At 42.7% G+C, this 20,928-nt stretch overlaps 1 protein-coding gene across 1 annotated transcript in view; it reads right to left on the bottom strand.

The window, feature by feature from the left end:
- Positions 1-20,928, bottom strand: part of COX10 (cytochrome c oxidase assembly factor heme A:farnesyltransferase COX10) — a 111,429-nt gene that overhangs the window by 70,223 nt on the left and 20,278 nt on the right. The window contains exon 4 of the mRNA XM_082441438.1: positions 18,980-19,104. Within this exon, the coding sequence (XP_082297564.1) occupies positions 18,980-19,104 (125 nt within the window). The remainder of the gene's footprint in view (positions 1-18,979; positions 19,105-20,928) is intronic.

Genomic DNA, 20,928 nt, shown 5'->3' with positions numbered 1-20,928 from the left:
CATTTCCCCTTGGCTATAATGAAGGTACCTCAAACTCAACATGTCCAAAACTGAACTCATGATTCTTCCATGAAACCTAGGTCCTCTGTGAGTGAATGGTATCACCATCCACCTAATCTCACAAGTTACACCCGAGGAGTCATCCTTGACAGCTTCTCTCCCTCTTTCCTCGAGTGTGAATCAATCTGTAGGTGCTGTTCATTTTCTCTCTTAAATATCTCTCCGACCTCACCCTCTCCGGCATCACTCTGGTCTAAGCCACCACCAGCTTTTCCCTAGAGAATGGCAAAGCCTCTTGACGGTTCTCGCCGTATCCATTCTGGCTTAAATACCAAATCTGATCAGGTGACCCCTCTAGAGATTCTAGAGTGTGACAATGGCTTCCAAATGCTCTTAAAGACCTTGCCGTGGCACGTACACCGTCCGTGGCCTGCCCTCTGCCCTCCGCCACGCGGCCTCCCTGCACTCAGCAGCCCCCTTCCCATCTCCCTCCAGTGACAGCGCTCCCAGCTGTCCTCAGCCACGCTCCCTTCTGGGGCGGGGCCTGTGCTCGAATTATCCACTCTGCCTAGAACGCTCTTCCCGCGCCCACTTCCCTGGGAAACTCTCACTCATCTTCTCAGCTTGGGCATCGTTTCCATCCCTCTCACAAACTCACACAGTACCAGGCACCTCTCATCTGCAGAGCTCACGAAAGCAATCCTGTACTTTTCAAATACAATCTGTGATCATTGAATTACTGTCTGCCTCCTCACTCCCCCGGTATCGGGAAGTGTCCTGTGAACTCCGTTGCCTAGTGACTGGTATATACAATAGACGCTCAGAGGAAGACAAAATAGTTGAAGACAAGTTGAATACCTGAACCAGTTGCTTCAATAAAGGCATAAATTACAAACTGACACAAGATATAGGAAGTGGGACCAGGAGATATCACCTCGGGGCAGATGAAGAGCCCAAAAATATCAGAGTTCGGAGGAAGGGAGACCCATGCCCATTGCGGCAAAGCACAAGGGCAGAGAGGACTAGCATCCACGCCTGCAGTTTGAAGCAAATACCGCACACCCTGCACCAGGGCAGATACCGTGGCTGGAGAGACCTCTGTGAGTTGAGTGGTGAATAAACGGGGAGTAACAGTGGGACCATCAAAACTTTCCCACAGAAACAGTGGCAACAGTACCGAGAGGCAGTAGAACGTATGTTCGAAAAAATCCTACTAGTAAAAAATAAAAGTAAACTTTGGAAAGCATTTGCTTTTTACTCTCAACACCATAAAAGAAGAACTAAAGGAAGACATGACAGCATACTTGTATGGGAAAAAAGAAAAAGCTGCCTGAGTACAGGCAGATACAACAGAAAAATAGGTGAGAAATGGGACCTGATTTTAAAGAAACTAAAAATCTAAGAGCTAAGAAAACCTAGGAATGAACATTCAAAAAAGGGAGAAGGTCTAAATTTTAGAAATTACATTTACTAAGAATATAAAGTGTGAGCAAACCGGAAAAAAATCAGTGTATTTCTTTGATTCTTCTATGTGCTCCTCTCCCCTATATTTTAACCTTTCTGAAGCTGGGATTCATCTGCAGATTGGCTGGTCTATCTAGTGCTGTCTCCTGTTATATTTGCACCTTCCTGCCCTCAAGAGTTAGCAAATAGTCTTTAGGAGCTAGGAAATGCTTTTGGAGAAGAAGACTGAATAGTGCAAAGATGTCTGTTTTCCACAAGTAAATTCACAGGTACAATGTAGTTCTAATGACAACCCAATGGGTTTTTTTCTTTTAAGAACTTCAAAACAAAGATTCTCAACTTCACCTGAAACAATAAACTGATAAGAAGCACCAAAAAAAGTCTTGAAGAAGAAGTGCACTGCAGGAGACATGCAACCTCAGACATCAAAGTACATTACAGAGATCAACTTCTTAAAAGGGTGTGGGTCTAGAAACAACAGAATGAACAGATTAGTGAAACAGAAATAATCCAAATATAACAGAGTGGTAGCTATTTTAAGAGTGGCAGTTCAAAATAATCCTGGAATGACAAGCTAACAATTCAGGACCACATTAAGTTAAATTACCACCTCATAACCTATTTTTTTTTTTAAAGAATCCAAATATAGGTAGAAGGTAGAAGGTCTTTCTAATTACCCTTCCCAAGGGAGAAACCTCATAAAACAACAGATTTGAGTATTTAAAAAATGTAAGGCTTCCTTCCCTATACTCCAAAATAACATAAATAAACATAAATAAAGGGCAATGTCAAGGAAAAGTTCGGAAAAATATTTGCAACAAATTATTAAACACACATAAAGCTCTTAGATATCATTTGAAAAGAAAATGTCTTCAGACTAAAATAGACAAAAGACATGACAGAACAATCATGGCAATTAACCAACAAGAAAGTACAATGACTAATAAATACTTGTAATTAACACATTATGAACATAAGACTGGTTTCCTTTTCTCAAGACCTAAGATGAGTGAGATGAGAAAACATGTTGGCCAATGTGAAGAAACTGAACTTGGGGGGAGAGAGGCAGGATGTTCACAGGGGTCTGGGGTGTCCCTGGCGGGTTCTGAGCAGAGGAGGGATGTGATCTCACTTACGTTTTAGAACGTCACTCTGGATGTCATGTTGAGAATAGGCTGAAGAAGCAGCAACCCCAGTGAGAGGCTATTCATAACCCAGGCAAGACACACCAGTGGTGGTGATGTGACGGTCCAACCATCCTCCTGCCACTCCTCATAACCTCTACAGCTGTGTGTGTGTGTGTGTGTGTGTGTGTGTGTGTGTGTGTGTGTGTGTGTGTGTGTGTGTCCAATCAGCATAATTTCCTGATGGACTGAATCTGGGGTTTAAGAGAAAACCAGGGGTCGTGGATGACTCCAAAGTCTCTGGTCTGAACAACCATCACACTGGATTGACTGACAGCAACTGAGATGGGCCGCCAGAGCAGGTTTACGGGGAAAGATGAGAAGTTCAGTTTTAGACATTACCTTTCCGGCATCTTACAGAAATCCAAGCAGAGCTGGTGAGTAGACAGCAGGGTATGTGAAGAGCCTGGGCTTCTGTATCTCCTATCTAATTTTTTCCTCTGGTAATGAAGTTTCTGTGAGGAAATGCATCACTGGAATATGTTCTCACTAACAGCTAATATTAGCTGTGAGCACAGAGAACACATAGCTCATTATGTCCACACATTTTGCAATTCCAATTAATGAAGAGTAATTTTTTAAAGTCTTCAAATGACAAAGATGAAATTAATAAACACTCTCATTTAGTACTGTATGAAAAAACCTACTGTGCTGTTATAAATAACTTTTACGTTGTCATTAACTTAAGCTTGATTCTATCTGCTCCCTTCATATTATTGAATTTTAATTCAACTTGTTTTATTACAATCTTAATGTTAATCCTTTCAAAGATGGCTAATAAGTTTCCAAGAGAATTTGTACAAACAACAGGATTATCCTCCTCTTTACTTTGTAAAATGTGATTTTTTTAAATAACAGCTGTGATGAGGTTAGAATAACAAAGGCCCAGAGCAACAATGCTGATTTAGGCCCCTTTGACCACTGAGCTACCTTATCACTTGCAGGCTCATTTTCTCATTCAACAGCCATTCAATGAGTGCCGGGTGCCGGGAATTAAGATAAACAAAATATGCCCTTGCAGCCAGAAAGGGGCTCAGAGGCTAGTGCACATTCAGATATGCAAAACATAAAATGCAATCTAATAAACGGTGTCACAGAAAGCTACAGGGAATTATGAGATCAGGGCAGAATGCATCAAAATCCAGAAAAGGTTAAATTAAGCCCTAACACACAAGTTTATGGAAAACACATACTAAACAAATATTGATTAAAATGACCTGAGTGCACAAGGTTAAATATAACTTCATAGGGGAATGTTTTTGTGCTACCACATACTAATCTCTAATGGCCATACTTGAGAATATCCACTTAAAGTGTTTTCTATCGAATACCTAAGAATTATATATGCTTATGACTGTAATTCTTTGATTGAATTACTTAACTCTGACATATGCCTCAAACACCCAGAGTGAACCTCTGTTAAATTCAATAAACAAGGAGCCCTTTAGACTGAGATGTCCCCAATGTCTCAGCAGCCTGCGTATGCAAAACAAAACCTAAGCCTGTAGATATCTCGAGGTGAAGAAGTCAAAACCTAAGGAGAGCCAAACGCAAACAGCCAACCAAGTTCCCAAATACGGCTCAAGCTACAGCCAGTCAAATCATCTCCTGGCTTCGCCAGCCTCCTCTCTAGGAAAAGCCTTGTCCTTGGCCCCTGTCGCCGGAGCACCCCAACCACTTCTGGTTTGGAGCTGCCCAGGCTGGATCGATTTTTGCTCGAAGAAACTCTTGAAAAATTTAAGATGCCTCAGTTTATCTTTTAACACCTCTTCACAGAGGATTACAGTGTTAATGTCACTTGCTGGCAGCTTGAGACACTTTGCAGTAAAACATCAGTGGCATATCCAGAAACATGTCTTTGATCAATGAACTTTAAAAATGAACGCTGAATTTTTTACTGTTACACTCTCCTATGCAGACATTTAGAAAGCAAATTAAGAATTCTACATCCAGTTACTATTTAGGCTTCAATTTGACAGAAATGATAAAAGTAAGGATGCAAACAAGCATGACAGTGAAAGTGAGAATGACATGTTTACATTGATTTGACTTTCTCTTCTTGCAAAAGCAACGGTGGATTAATTGGTTAATTCAAGTGATTTTGTTAAAAGTTCACGAAAATCGTTTAAAGCTATGCTTAGAAAATAATAGAGATATTTAGAGTATCATACTTAATTTGTATGTGGACATTTGTGGGGGAGAAAATGGGCTAATGAGGGAAAGGATGATTAAGACATGTGGATAACTATTTAAATACTTAAGCCAAGAAATGTACTACTATGGAATGGCATGAAATGTAAATTAACACAGGATCTGGTCTTTTAATTTGACAGCTGTTTGACAACTGCAAAGTGGAAAACTGACCTCAGACAACTGCAAATAAATGAGAGATGATTAAGGCAAAGAATTTCACATGGAATGATACAATATCCATTGTAGTAATTCCTCACAGGGGGATAGATAAATGCAGGCTGGAATTTTTATTGTCTTTGAAGGTGCTGATACTCAACGGACTTAAATTTCACAGAGAGCTGTGTTACTCCATTACAATTAATGTCACTTTCTGAAATGTAACGCCATCGCCATGAGTGGAAGAATAATTGTAAACACATTTGAAATTTCCAGGTGTTTCTTGAAGCAATTTTCAGTTGACCCTCCTTGACTTTACCTTTTGGATGCTACAACAGTACCATACCCCCTTTTTTAAATTTGGAAATAATGAGCTCTTCTGTGGTACAGCTTGCGAAGACACACGTGTCCAAGAAAGGCAGCCGCTTAATCTCCAACCTGAGATTCACCGGCTTGATTCTATCTAACTTACTGAGATATTTTGTGCTTCACTTTTCTTGGCATGATGAAAATAAGGGGAGAAAAGTGCATTCCACCATTTAGTTGTGAAGAATTCTGTTTCAGAAGGAAGATTTTTCTATCCTTTCTTCTTCTTAAAAAAACTTTGGTAAATGATAATATATAAATTGTGTGTCCTACTTCAAAGGCTAGACTTGGGGGTGGAGTCCTCAAGGAAAATTCAATCCACTGACAGGTTTTGTTTGGAATACACAGGGTTTCAAAAAATTGAGCCAACATTTCACACTGAAAACTCAGGAAATTTCACAGGAAAACCCAAGTGTCTAGCTTGTATTGAAAAACCGGAGGTTCCAGCTGCACGGGTTCTGCATTGATCTGGGCTGAGCACAGCAGCTGCCCCCTCGTCAGGGCACTCACCCTCGAGTTCATCAAGGCCACCACACAGCCCTCAAATGGCAAGTAAAACATGGAAGGAAGAGACTCCAAAGCATTTGTCTCTGAAAGTGGAAAAAATCACTGTGGGTAACTGAGATGAATTCCCTGTGATCACGGAAAAGGTTTTAAAAAAAAAAAAAATCTCACTTCTGAGGCTTGTCTATAATCACTTTCCAGCAAGACTGTTTCCCAGAAACACAATTATAGTCCCAGGAACTAGGCAGCCTAAGGGGCTGGGGGGTGCACAGCTGGATGTGCCCCCAGGTAAGTCCCTCCTCACCCCAAGACGCAATCCACAGGAAGACCAGGGTGAGCGACGAGGCCAAGCGCAGGTTTCCAGTTTGCTTCTCCGGCATCAACCCACTGACTGTCCTCCTCACGGACGGGTTAGGCGTCCCCTCTGTGTGCCCTGAACGCCTTAACCACTCACCACGGTTGTGATTTTACACTTATCTGTGTCATTTTTTGACTGACGCCCATTTCTCCCACCAAACGATAAGCAACGTTCATCACTGACTCCTTCACATGCTGAGCTCCTACTATGTGTCGGACTGTTTTCTAGGCCCTGGGGGAAGAGCAATAGATAAAACCAAGGCTCTTTTCTCATGGTGCCGACATTCTAGTGAGGGAAGCAGACAACGAACCAAAAAACACGTCAGAGGAGAGGGACAGGAGTGCAGAGTGCGGGCCTGCCCTTGGCTCAGGGCGGGAGCCACCTGAGCGGAAGTTGGAGTGAAGCCACGTGGACACCTGTGAGGAGGCAGTGGGCACCAGGACCCCCGGACTCTGGCCAGGAGCGTTACTGACGGGCTGGGGTGAGGGCAAGGAAGCCGCGTGGCTGGAGCTGGATGAGCAAGGCTGCCAGAGGGAGGAGAGCAGCACCCAGAGGGGGGACTTGGGGTTTTATTCTGAGTCGATCCATCCACACGCCTCCGACATATAACTTCCCCCTGTTTGTCCAAGCTCTCTATTTTCCCATCACAGAAAACACCCAAAATGTACACACCAGTCCCAGCCCACAGGGTGCAGCCTCTCTACTGTCCTCAAGTCCAGGCTGCTCTCTGCCCCCAGCCCCCATTCACTCTCACCTGGATGCCCATCGCCAGTTTTCTGGTACCAGCTCTCCACATTCTCATCCTCTCTGTCTCCTGCTTGGATGCTGGCCCTACCCATCTCCACCTGGAGACGCCAAAAGCGCGGCAAACATTACCTGCCCTCACCCCCCACCCCCGCCAGCCGCCAAATCCAGACTGCATTGTTATTTCTTTGCCCAGACCTGCTCCTCCTTCTGTGTTCCCCACCTGGGCACGGTGGATGGACGGCATTCTGTCCACCCACTCCCCCGTGACAGAAATCTACCAGGCGTGTACACACCTTTCTCTTCCGCACTAGGACATCAAATGAACGATCAAGTCCTCTAACTTGGCGTCTCTCCTAGCGACGCCCCTTCAAGCTCTCGTGAGCTCTACTTGTTACCTGAACCGGTCTGTCCTCAAGCCTGGCGTCACAGAAGAGCTGAATCAATTTTTATAGAAAGAAAATCTCCCCATCGCCTTTCCTCATTCAATAAATTCCTGTTAATAAGAAGTCATAATAATTAACATTGCCTGCCTGCCTTCTAAGTACCAGGCCCTTCTCTAAGAACTAACTGAGTCATTTAATTTCTCAACGACCTCCTCTGCTGAGACAGGTTAGGTCAACCGCCCGAGTCACAGGGCTCATGGGTGGCAGATACCGAACCTCCACCAGCAGCCTGGCCAGCGAGCCTGGGCTCGACTCTCAGCCTTCCTGGCCTCGCTGAGCAGCTCCCTTGCGCAAGAGAAACAGACAAGGTCACTGCCCGCACTGAGCTTACAATCAATCAATCACCCAAATGCATCCTTACAATCGTGAAAAGCACCATGAAGGCACACTGCCCAGGTGATGCAGGTGGGGACCTGACGCTGCTGCACTGCCTGCTTCTATGTTCATCATGTCCTCGTCCCTGCCTGGTGTTTTCTTGTTAAAATATTTATCGCCCACCTTTTGCTTTTCCACTTAAACTCCAACAGAGGAGCAACCTTCCTGCTGCCAGCACCGAGCACAGTGCCTGGCACGACACAGGCCTGTAGGAAGCGTCTGCTGAATGAATGACACTTCAGCTGTGATGCCGGCAGACTCCACGATCTAAGACGGGGATGTGGAAGGAGGTGGGGCTGGAGAGGAAACGGACCACGCAGCGTCCGTGGGTCAAAGTCAGCGCCTTCTCCACCCTTAAAGCGCTCGAGAGCCGTTACAGGTGTGATGGCTTTATGACCACCCACCATGGCTGCCCAGCACCTACAGGGTAGTCCGGATGCTTGAGCATGGCAGGCTGGCCGCGATGCCCCACCCCTGCTGGGTTCTTCGCCGAATCTCACAGCACAGCCCCACCCAGGGCCTCAGTCTCTGGGTCTTTACTCATGACCTTCTCTCTGCCTGGAAAGTTCCCCTGTCACACGCATCTAGCTGGTAAACGCCCACCTGACCTTGGGAGGCTCTGGTCCCTTCTTGGGGAAGCTCTCCTGCCCTCCAGACGGGGCAATGACCACTCCCGGCCCCTTCCCTGTACACCTACGGCACTGCCTGTATTCTTCCCCTATACTAGTGCGCTGTATTATTCCACTGTACTTATTTACACAACTGTCTTCCCTACCAGACTAGGAGCTACTTCAGAGCAGGGACTGACCTTTTGATCACTGGCAAAAGGAGCTGATGAACATGCGAGGGTCCTTCCCGAAAATGACTTTCAGGAAGAGACGACCACCGGGTACTAGCATTTCCTACTACCTAACAGCACCCTGCTTTTTGGTCACGGGCAAATCGGAGCCTCTCTCCAACAGGCGGGGGACACCGGGGAGACTCCGACAGCCTCCCCCCCACCCCCCAGCCTCGGCGATTTTGACTTGAACTCAGCAGAACAAACAAAATTCTGCGCGAGTGAAAACCAGCTCAGTCACATTTTCCTGACTTTCAAAGGCATTAAAGCAAAGTCCTGAAGCCTGATTGTTCACCAAGTACTTACGGAAAGCGTCATTTTTTAATGCGACCTGACTTTACTTAAGCCAGAGGTATTTGGGATGGCTAAATATCTCTCTGCTGAAAAACTTAAGAACGATTTTTCTTCTTACGCGAAAACATGTTAGACTTTGAATCAGGGGACTGTCTAATTGTTCTAGGTTAACCGCATGCTTATTTAAATAAGCTATTTTGCCATTCTGTCATTTACTCAAGAGCAAGTGAAAATCAAGGAGGGAATCCAGGCTCAGTCAAAAGTGTCCTTTACTAATACCCTAATTTACAAAATCCCTGAATATTCTGATAAGAACTGAGAATCTGGTCTTAAGATATTTTAAAATTCTTAACATCCCACGTCTTGTTTAATCCCCATTATTTTAAATTAGGAGTTGACAGCATTAACTTTAGGAGAGAAATCTTTAGTCTCGTATCTTCAGCAAGCTGTTTAAGGAAATTATACACAGCACCGTTTAATCCTTCGTATTAGTTCACCTAATAACAGCAATATGAACAGTAGCAATTTTCTAGATCATCAACCATATTTTTGCTAAAAGCGGTATCAGAATAATGTAATTTTACTCAGATATATTAATGAAAATGTTAGGATAATACACTAGACTTTTATTTCAGCCGTAGTTTTCTTTTTTATAAGCTAGCAGGTAAATATCTTCTAGGATTAAAGAAATCTCCGTTGGAATAAAAGCTAAAACTGCGTATTTTCTTAGTATTGTAAGGTTACACAGTAGATTTTCAGGTATAAGGACACTCTCTATTACAAGTATACATAAATCTTATTAACTACCAAATTTTCTCTTTTGTTTCATCCTATCTTTACATTCCATCATTCAAATCCTTTAGAATTTCTTTGTTCCCCCTGTGATCATTGCTTCCAAGAGAAATCTGGCATAGGATCTGAAGGAAATGCCAGAGTGAAATTTTCCTTAAGATTAATCACACAGGTAAGTAATTTCCCCTTCTTGCCAAACAATATTTTCTAAAACTTCTTGGAAAATCGATACGACAGGACTGGGTGGCCGTGAAAATGTCAAGTTTAGGATTTACTTAATCACTTACGTACACATGTTAAAGGTCTAATGCCTTGCCTAAAGCAGCATGGAGCTCCTTTACTGGTTAGAAATAGCAACAAACAAAGGATCCTCAAAAGTCGGTCTGGATTCAAGAGCATAGGTCTAACAGATCTGTTCCATTGTCCATCGCTGACACCCTGATTCCTATTCCTATTCCTTTCAAGTGTCTGGAAGTTCAGTATGGAATTCAGAGTCATCAAATGACTCCGATTTTAAAGTAAAAATACTAAAACATTGAAATTTTTCATGTGTTAAACCCTAAAAGCAGCGACTAAGGCAAAGAGAGTGAGTATGAGATGGCTTCCCAGGGTCGGTCCACAGGGTCAAGTTTGACATCAGTGTCATCAGTCAACCAAGAGTCAACCTAACCTAGAAAACAGCGGGGCAGGGAGGCTGGTTCAGAGCAGAGAACAAACAAGCTGAAGGGATTCAGATGAACAAGCTATCAGGAAAGGCAAAACATAACTGAAGACTTGGGGAAAAAAAAAAAGAAAAAAAAGAAAGATAATTTGGGAAAAACTCAGCCTGACTCCTGCTGGGTTGAGAAGACAGGGAGCCATCCAGGCAGGAAGCAAGTTTCTAAACCTCCCACATCACAGTGAATCACAACCCGCTACCCAGAGACACAAGCCAAGAACCACAACTCCAAAAACCTACATTAGTATCACTTCCATTATTTCCATTATGTCTCAATTAAATATCTGCTTTTGTGATTTATCAACCTTTTCCACCAGTATTTCTTAGATTTACCAGCACTGACTATACAACTCCACATGGCTATGAAGTGGCAGAGGACGAATAATGCCTGCTGAGCCCAAGTCACCACATATTCCAATACCACGTGCAGGTATTACATGCTTGAAATAAATATATACGCATATTCACGCACACGCATATATTAGTCTGCAAGGCTAACCCAAGGCTCTCAGTACACTGAGGAAAATATCCCATTCTCTATATTATGACCCTAACTGGAGATAACTGGATGGTAACCAAATTCTGAAAGTGGGCCAGAAACAGACCACACTTTTATATCAGTAACAATAATAACAGCTAACATTAATGGAGCACTTGGCTTCTACAGGGCGTAGTGCTTCAAATCCTCCCTGTCTCACTAGAGACAGAGACGTTGCTGGCCCACGACGGTTCCTTCACCTCCAGGGCTCTGCAGCAAGGATGCCGGGCACCTGGGGGAAGGTGACTCATTCAGTGGGAACAGCCCTATTCCGAGTGGTGCCCGGACTAACACATTTCAAGTGAGGGGAAGAAGCAGTGAACTGGGGGCCCACGGCCCACAAATTCTGCTCTCAATTTGACCAGGTTCAGATGTGTGATCAAGTTTTTTCTTCTACAGCACTGGGATGGTGCCACTTCAGAGTTCTTGTAAGAAGCAAATAAAATAATGGCCAGTTAAGGTGGCATGTAAATTATAAAATACTGTCTATGAATATATGTTCAAATTATCGTCATCTCTACATTTGCTGGCCAAACTTCACCTAGAGTTATGCGGTTATGAATTCCCATGCCAAACTCACTCTACTTAGATGGATCATGCTGGAGTAGAGAATCAAATGTAATTTAGGAACTATTTGGGGTTGTATCAATGCAGGAAAAGAGACTCTGTATTGAAAACGCATTTTCTTTCTGACGTTGCTCAGTAATGCTCATCATTTGCCTTATATAAAAAACATATTTAGTTGGAGACTTTTTCCCACATGCTATTCAAAGACTCTGCAAAACTGATCTAGCGCAGTAGCTAATCTGAGTCATCTGAATAAGCCACAAGTTGTGGACTTCAGAAGCCTCGGAGTGAACGCAAGTTGCCCACCAGTTAAAACATCAAAGTCAAACAAATCACAACATTCAGAAGAAAAATACGTTTCTCATATTGATTTTTCTTACACACACGATATGTTCTATACATCACATTGCCAGTGTTCGCTGACATCAGCCTTCCTCTCCCAGAATACAACACCGAGTTTCCTAACCACTTCTGTTCAACATGGAAGATGAAAGTCAACTCCTATTGCTCAAGGCAGACTGCAGAGCCAAAACAAGAAAAACATCAGAGAAAGGGAAAACAGAGAAAGATGCTTTAGATATTAATCTCATATTCACTGGGAAAACAGGAAAATCTTTATCTGTCTCTCCTCTCAGAGTTTAAGAGGATGTAAATTTTCTTTTGCCCTACCCACACTATAATTCAGAGCTCTTCATCCAAAGCTCTTCCTTTTTACCTTACTTCAGCCATGAAAAGTCTCTCAAGTATTGTCAGTATCAAACAAAAAACAGGTCTCTTCTTGACCCTATTTTATTCACACCTCTTGATCTCTTTCATTTCCTTTCATAAAAATTCTTCAACATTCTGATACACTAGATCCCAAAGATAACATGACCTTATCTCCTTTACCTCTCTAATTATAACCTACCTCTCAGATCTGAAACTCTACTTACGTTTTGTGCCTTTCTCGTAACCTTCTCCAAAATAAAGTCTCTGAGAACATCAATAGTTCTTCTTCGAGCTAAGTCTAGGGTATGAATTCATTCATCATTTATTTCATCTTTCAAAAGAGCCATTTTTTGAAATCCCATGAACCTAGATTTAAACAAACAAGCTAATACTTGTAAAATGCTTAGAACCTTACTTGGCATCTGGTTAAGTGTGAAATAAGTGTCAGCTGCGACTACTGTTATTATGGATTTCTTGCTACTCTCCCTCGCTTCCCCCATAAATATTCCTTTTTTTCCCAATATGACTTCCTTTGGAATTTCACCCTCCTGGCCAGCTATATGCTGTGGGAAGAGGTGATGGTTAGACAAGATCAGTAAATCATAATCACTGGTCTCAAGGAGTAAAGAGTTCCCTAGGGATGAGCTACAGATGAATAATTTTACTGCAACACCACAAGAGCCTATTGACCACAGTTAGGAAGTGACAGACTGGGAGCACGGTCACAAGGAAGAAGGGACACTGAACTGTCACAGACAGGAGAACAATGACCCGTAGTTTGGAGGGATAAGGAGACCGACTTTGGCTCAATAGGAGGAAGACATTTTGAATCATCAGGCTGCCCATCAATAGAGCCAGTTACCCTGAGAGTAAACGGCAACTGCAGTATTCAGTATGCCAGGGATATTATAAAAACTAAAGAGATCCAACACAAAACAAGTCACCAAACTTCTTGAACAATCTACCGACAGAAGAGTAATAACGGAGGAAAACATTCTTGGTCTTATTTGCAAGCGCACACACAGCACCACAATTAGCCTGATAGTAGATCCAAAACGTAACTACAGAGAGGGTGATGGTGAGGCAAGCCAGGTGACCTGGGTCCAATCAGTGCACTTGGAAGTAGAAAAGCCAGAACCCAAGCCCAAATCATTTGATACAAAGCTGCTTTTACCACACCACATTTATAGTGAAAGATGGAAGGCGTAGGTGGGCTATGAAGAGAGAGACATAGGATTTCTTGTCTAAACTGAGTTAAAAGGGGCGTTTTTAATAATTACACGAGGAACACCAGCATAAACCAGGCCACGTGGTCACCACAGCCATCCGTGGGCAATTACGTAAGAAGAAAGGTGAGCCAGAGACTGCCCGAGGCAGGAGCTATAGCCAGGATCTAGAGTGAAACCAAAAGTAGAAATCATCAAAGCCGTGGTTCTCAACCAAGGGACTGTAGTCCCCAAGCAACATTGGGCAACGTCTGAAGACATTTTCAGGTGTCACAACTAGGGGGTTGGTGCTAACAGCATCCAGCGGGCAAAGACCAGGGACCATGGGAAACACCCCAGGATGCAAAGGACAAAGTTTTCCAGCCCAAACAGTCAAAAGTGCCAAGACTAAGAAACCCTGTATTAAAAATTAAAAGATCTGACTGCATAAACATATGAAACATCTGCACTTCAAAAAAAAACCCCCAAAACTGCAGGAAATATTCCGACCTTACATGAGAAAAAGTTAATCCAATCTACGTACTTCGAGACTTCTTAAGCAAAGGCAAGCATCGGACAGCAAAATGGACAAACAGAAATGGCAAATAAGCATTTAAACAGTCTCCGCAAATAAAAAACCACTCTACCTCCTGAGGAATCAAACCACTTTGAATTAAAAGGACACGTCTGGGGCTTCCCTGGTGGCTCAGTGGTTGAGAGTCTGCCTGCTAATGCAGGGGACACGGGTTCGAGCCCTGGTCTGGGAAGATCCCACATGCCGCGGAGCAACGGGGCCTGTGAGCCACAACTACTGAGCCTGCGCTCCGCAACAAGAGAGGCCACCATAGTGAGAGGCCCGCGCACCGCGATGAAGAGTGGCCCCCGCTCGCCACAACTAGAGAAAGCCCTCGCACAGAAACGAAGACCCAACACAGCCAAATAAATAAATAAATAAATAAATGAAATTAAAAGGACACGTCTAAGGTCACCTATAAAGCCAGCATAGATTTTCTAATGCGCAGAGCTGGTGATGAGCTCTCACACGCTGCCAAGTGGAAGCATAAACTGATTTGGAACAAACAAACAAAAAAAGACCTTCAGGGAAGAAACTAAGCTGTACTTAAAATACATATCTTTTTTAATTTTAACTTTTTATTTTGAAAACTATATACCTTTTAATACAGTGGCACAATTTCAGGAATCTACCTAAAGAAATAGTTGTGGACATGTTCAAAGATTCAGCTACAAGAATTTCGGCTCAGCATTATTTATTTGGGCAAAAATTGGAAACCCCTAAAATGTCAAATAAGGAGAAACCGATTAAACAAATCATGGTAGATCTAGATACGACTCTTAAAATCATGCTATATAGCAAATATCAACATGGAAAGACATTCATAACATACTACTTAAAAGAAAAAATATATAGAAAATATACATATTATATATATATCATTTCTGTGAGAAATTAATATGAAGGTATGTGCGTGAAAAAAGTCTGTACAGTAATAACATAAATCACAATGGTAAGCGGTGGATCTATTTGGGTGCTGGGATACAAGATACGAGGGCAGGGATTTCTGCTTTTTCTCTGCTGTGACTCTCACACACAAAACAGTGCCTGGCACAAGGGGACATAAAATTAAAAATGTTACTGTTATTTTTACTTACTTATAGTTTCTCACTGATGTGCAATAAGCACTTTATTTTCATCATAATTTTTAAATGTTGCTTTTAAAAAGAATGATTCAATGGCAAAACAAAACGTTTTACAAATAGAAATGGAAATAATGCCACCTACCCCACAGGGTTGTACGGCTTAAATAATAATTTATGTAAATATGCTCTGTAAACTCTAAAGCACTGTATGAATATTAGAAATTAATTATTCTGCTAAGATCATACATTCCAGCATTAAATCATTTTCATATATGCTTTGGCTGGTAGCCTTTCTCTCAGCAATTTCGCTTCCAGTATTTTGTCCTTTAAAAACAGAGGTGCGTGTGGCATTACTTGTAGAAGCAAAAAGTTGCAACCATAGAGGATTGGCTGAGAAAGTTGTGGCACATCCATAAAATGGAATCACTGTTAAAATTCATCCTGTAGAAATGCACTTACTGACATACACTCTTGACCTTTATTAAAAAAATTCATGTATGTGTAACGTAAGTAAAATAATCCCCAATACAGCTTATTACAACAATATCTGTTATGTCAAATAGCCAAGAGTTGTGATGATAATTTTCTGATAAGTCTTATCTTTCAACTTGTTAGTTCATTCTACTTGAACTTATCCAGCTTCTTCCTTTTGGTCTCCCGTCTTACAAGATGTGATCAGTCAAGGCCATCTAGAACATTGCATCTTCCAGTCGCTGAATTTTATGGGTTGCGTTCATCCTTGGAAGGCATCCCCGCTTTCAAGCTGCCCTATGGCTTTAAATGAAGCATGCATATGGTTGACAAAACATGGGTGTAATTCCTTTTTATATTGTCATGTTAGTGGTTTCTTACATATACATGAATCTCTTTATGCATTAGTCAGGACTTCATAAATCAGAAGCTAAACCTCATTTTCCCTCCTTAAAAGAAATGTAAGAACTGTTTTCCAACGCTTTATTTTTCCTGCTTTCAAACAGAGAGATCACAGAAGCAGGGTACGAAGAAGAAATACTCAGAACTAAATGAATAACAGCTACGAGAAGTATTAAAAAAATGTGAACTGTTATTTGAACCCTTTTATAAACGTGACGGAAGGACATTTTCTCCCTATAGAACTCTATCAGAAGCTGGAGAACGTTCGTGCACACCAACCACACATCTGCATTCTTTCAGTTGAACACCAGCTCCCTTAAAAAGGCAGGAAGGGACTTCCTTCCTTGGCGGCCCAGTGGTTAAGACTCTGTGCTTCCAATGCAGGGGGCGTAGGTTCAATGCCTGGTTGGGGAACTAAGATCCTACATGCTGCAGGGCGCGGATTAAAAAAAAGCAGGAAGCACTTCCTTTTTGCCAAGGACTATTTCTTTCTTTATCTGCTGTTCAAAAACTCAGGCAAATTCTTGTGGCCTCGTGCTCTTCGTTCTGCTTACACTAAAGAAAAGCGCTAATGAAAACCGCCTCATGTTCCCCTATTTTAATTTTATGAGACTGCTTAACAACACTAGAACTAAAATATTTCCAACGTTATTTAGAAAATACTGTAATTTAAGAAGCTAATTGATACCATAATAACCATGAAATTCGACAGCGGTGGAAATCATTGAGATTTTTTAAGTATTACAAGGCTTCCCAGTGAAATCACAGTCCAAGGCAAGTGGGAGGAAGCAATGTGATGAATACAGTAAGATGAGGAAGTTATTCATGCGTCCAATGGCACTGACAAAGGGCGGACGCCACGCCCAACGCTGCTGCAGGGGGTGTGCGAGCATTCCAGAAGAAGAGCAGGACGGCTGTGTGCGTGAGAGGTGGGCCAGGCGAGGAAACCAGCCTAGGGAGGCAACGAACGGAAGCGACAGGCACTGCCACTTGTCAGCACAGAAAGAACCCCACCAGTTTAAAACCGACAGAACCCGGGCTTCCCTGGTGGTGCAGTGGTTGAGAATCTGCCTGCCAATGCAGGGGACACGGGTTCGAGTCCTGGTCTGGGAAGATCCCACATGCCGCGGAGCAACTGGGCCCGTGAGCCACAACTGCTGAGCCTGCGCGTCTGGAGCCTGTGCTCCCAACAAGAGAGGCCATGATAGTGAGAGGCCCGTGCACCGCGATGAAGAGTGGCCCCCGCTCACCACAACTAGAGAAAGCCCTCGCACAGAAACGAAGACCCAACACAGCCATAAATAAATAAATAAATAAGTAAATTAAAAAAAAAAAACAAAAAACCAACAGAACCCAACTCACCCCCTGCAGCAAACGTACTTCCTACAGACTGTGAACTAACACAGCCATCTAAGCTCATTTAAACTTCTAAAATTTCTAAAACCTTGGTTTATGTTCAGCTTCCACAAATTTCTGCCTAAATGTAAATCATTTATTTCCTCCAGATATTTCTTTGCTACAACTGAAGGGTTTTTCTCCGTGATGAATTCTTGAACCACCTTTTTCTTTCTGGTGGTGGTGGGAGCGGGAGGCAGGCAGCTCCAACTCAAGGCCATTCTGTATTATCTTTTATAATATTTGGGGATTTCTGAACCATTTGATGCTTATTAGTTTCTTGTTGTTTTCTGAGTCTCCACACTTTTGTCTGGAGCCTCTATTTAAAATTCGTGTAATTGAAACAGAAGACAGCAGTTAATATCCCAAGGATAAGTGCAGTTCTTCAATTTTTAAAAGGAGCCTGAAAACTAGAATGTTTTCCTGGCTTAATCTTATGACCCAGATTTATAATTACATAAAAGTAATAATTTAAAAAATATTTTGAAACCTAGACCCCAAAATAGCCACATAAATCCATTTTCCTTGTACTGCTTTTTATTCCAATTTTCATTAAAAACATGTTCATTGTGAAACCATGATCATTCTCTTAGCCAGGGAATATGGGAGGGCAGCAAAGGGTAGGAGCCACTTGGAAGAGATGGAATCATGGTTTACAGGAGGGACAGAGGAGCAGGGCTGTTTGAACCTCACTGTAAGACTGTTTTGATGTTTAAAACTGTAACAGAAAATTAACTTTATTTGAAATAGATTGATCCTTCTCCAAAAAGCTGATAACACATTGTAAAAAACACAATGATTTTAGGCATTACCGAATGAAAACGCTCATGTTTTACAGACTACCAACTCACGCATCCACTCAGCCAAGCTGTTTTCCTGCTGGTAACTTGAATTCCAGTTTTAAAACCGTGCCAACTCCTCTTGGGTGTTCTGGTGATGAAAATGACTTTCTTTACGTTTTAGCCAAGACTTTTCCACCACAGTATCTTATGAGAAAGCCACAAGGCTGGGGCACCCCACAATGACCAGGCGGGGGGAAAAAAACTATTTTAGAGAATCACTTTGATGTTTAAAATAATACATAATAGGGAGGGGAAGATGCATTAAAAATAATGTGCTAATTAATTTTTTGATATATTCTGATTCCACATACCAAGTTTACTGAATACTGAAATTTTATTTTATTTTATTTTTTTAAGCTGGATATGCTTGTTTAAAATACACTGTTTTGCATAGTGGTGGTTTAAAACGCAAACAAGTCAAACCAAAGAAAGAACAGCACATAATAATGTAAGCTCAGGGGAATGTACCTGAAGTGAGTAAGAGGAGAAAGTCTGACGGCCCTCAAACACTTCCTAACCCCAAATCCTAGTCATTTGAGGAAGAAACTCTAACGCTCTCTCCCCTGAAATATTTGAAAACCTTTCACCTCAAAAGAAAAGACAAATTGATTCTGTGCCCCAGACCTTGTAGGACACAGGTTCACAGGACCTTCCCAGCTACAGGTGCAATTTTGGAAGGTTTTTTTTTTTTTTTAATGTGACAATAGCATCACCTAAGAAGTAACAAAATCGTGATCCAGCTGAAAGGTGACACACTGACCTGATTGATGGAGTTGGCAGCGCAGGAAGCCAGGCCAGTTCCGACAAAAGTCAGCAGGAAGCAGGGCCAGTCAAAAGGTGCTGGGGCCAAGGCAAATCCGGCTGAGGTGGTGCTGACCACGAGGGCTGCAACACAGAAACAGAGCAGAGCTTGTCACCACACAGGGCCAGACGGCAACGGCCAAGCAAGCCCCCTCCATACGAAACAATCCACTACAGCAACACGACCTGTAGGCTGATCTTTCATTAAAAAAAAAGTTTTACAAAACATTTTTCCGATTATAAAAACTATATGTGTTCACTATAGAAAAATGCCAATTTTTCCTTCAACTCCATTACACTCAAGAGTGAAAAATAAGATAGGTATTTCAGATCCAGTCACTCACTTATTCATTCAACAAACATTTACTGCACACTTAACCCATGACCAGTACCGTGCTGGACATCAGGCATTGCTCTGAGCAGGTCAGGCTCTTTTTTGCCTCAAGGTCCTTGTACTTTTTGTTCCCCCTGCCTCTTCCCATGACTGGATCCTTCTCGTCCTTCAGATCTTGTCTTACATATGACGTCTTAGGGAGAACGTCCCTGACCGTCTCACGTGCGGGAGGCCCTCCCCAGGTACATCACCCTTCAATTTCCTTCCCGGTACTTGTCACACTCCAGCTCCTCCCTGGAACATAAGCCCGAGGAGGCAGGAGCCCTAGCCATACCTACCTATCAAGAGATGCGCAAAACTCAAGCAGCACCCTCCTTTGCGGAGGCTTGTCCCTCTTTCCAGACATCACAACATCAACCGCTAAGCCTCACAACAGGCCGTGTTCTAGGATCAGTCATCTTGTTTTGCACAACTCAGCAGCCCTGCACATGGGTTCAGTGGCTCCTCACGTGTCGCCCCGTGCGTGGCGACAAGCCAGAACTGGGAGAAGTCCTCAACACCCAGGCTCCTTCCCAGCGGTACCCGAAGAACAAAGGGTCCATGGTGTCAATGCAGGAATTCGAAGGAAAACAGACAGCAGGTTCTCCCTCTCACAGTGGAACTCAGTAAATTGCTTCTCTCCATAGAGTAAATCAGTTGAAATAATTCTTGACTCAATTTTGAGACCCTGAATCTCAAACCAAAAGTAGACTACTGGGCTTCCCTGATGGCTCAGTGGTTAAGGATCCGCCTGCCAATGCAGGGGACACGGGTTCGAGCCCTGGTCTGGGAAGATCCCACATGCCACGGAGCGGCTAAGCCCGTGTGCCACAACTACTGAGCCCACGCTCTAGAGCCCGTGAGCCACAACTACTGAGCCCGTGTGCTACAACTACTGAAGCCCGCCCGCCTAGAGCCCGTGCTCCACAACAAGAGAAGCCACCGCAATGAGAAGCCCGCGCACTGCAACGAAGAGTAGCCCCCGCTCGCCACAACTAGAGAAAGCCCGCGCGCAGCAACGAAGACCCAACGCAGCCAAAAGTAAATAAATAAATAAATAAATTTATTTTTTAAAAATGTAGACTACTTATAAACATCTATGGCAGTTAAAAGAGTGTAGAAAATCCATGATAACTTTCTCAATATATAATTAGTAAAATCTAGAGTCACCAAAATAAAAAACGACTTTAGATGTCTCTAAATACCCAGGTCAATATTTTGTATTATGATTTATAAATAAGTTTTAAAAATCAATTACCACCATAGTGGAAAAGAAAGCAACACAGTCACTGAACTGTCAAGCTAAAAATACTGTAAAAAGAAAATTCACTTTGTTTAAAATTGAAAAGGGTATGGAGACACACAAAAGCAGTGTTTTTCTTTTTATTTGCCCCCAGAGCATGACTGGGTAATGGACAATAAACACAGAAAGCAAATCAAATTTTTGACTGATGGGTCAAGTGGTAAGTTGAGAAGAGACAGAAAGCAGTTTACAAAAAAATGACAGAGAGAAAAGGACAATGTTTTAGTAAGAC

This window comes from Balaenoptera physalus, assembly GCF_965194825.1.
Source record: "Balaenoptera physalus genome assembly, chromosome: 20".
Lineage (NCBI taxonomy): Eukaryota > Metazoa > Chordata > Mammalia > Artiodactyla > Balaenopteridae > Balaenoptera > Balaenoptera physalus.
The sequence above is the reverse complement of the archived record's forward strand: the minus strand, read 5'-3'. Positions and strand labels throughout refer to the sequence as shown.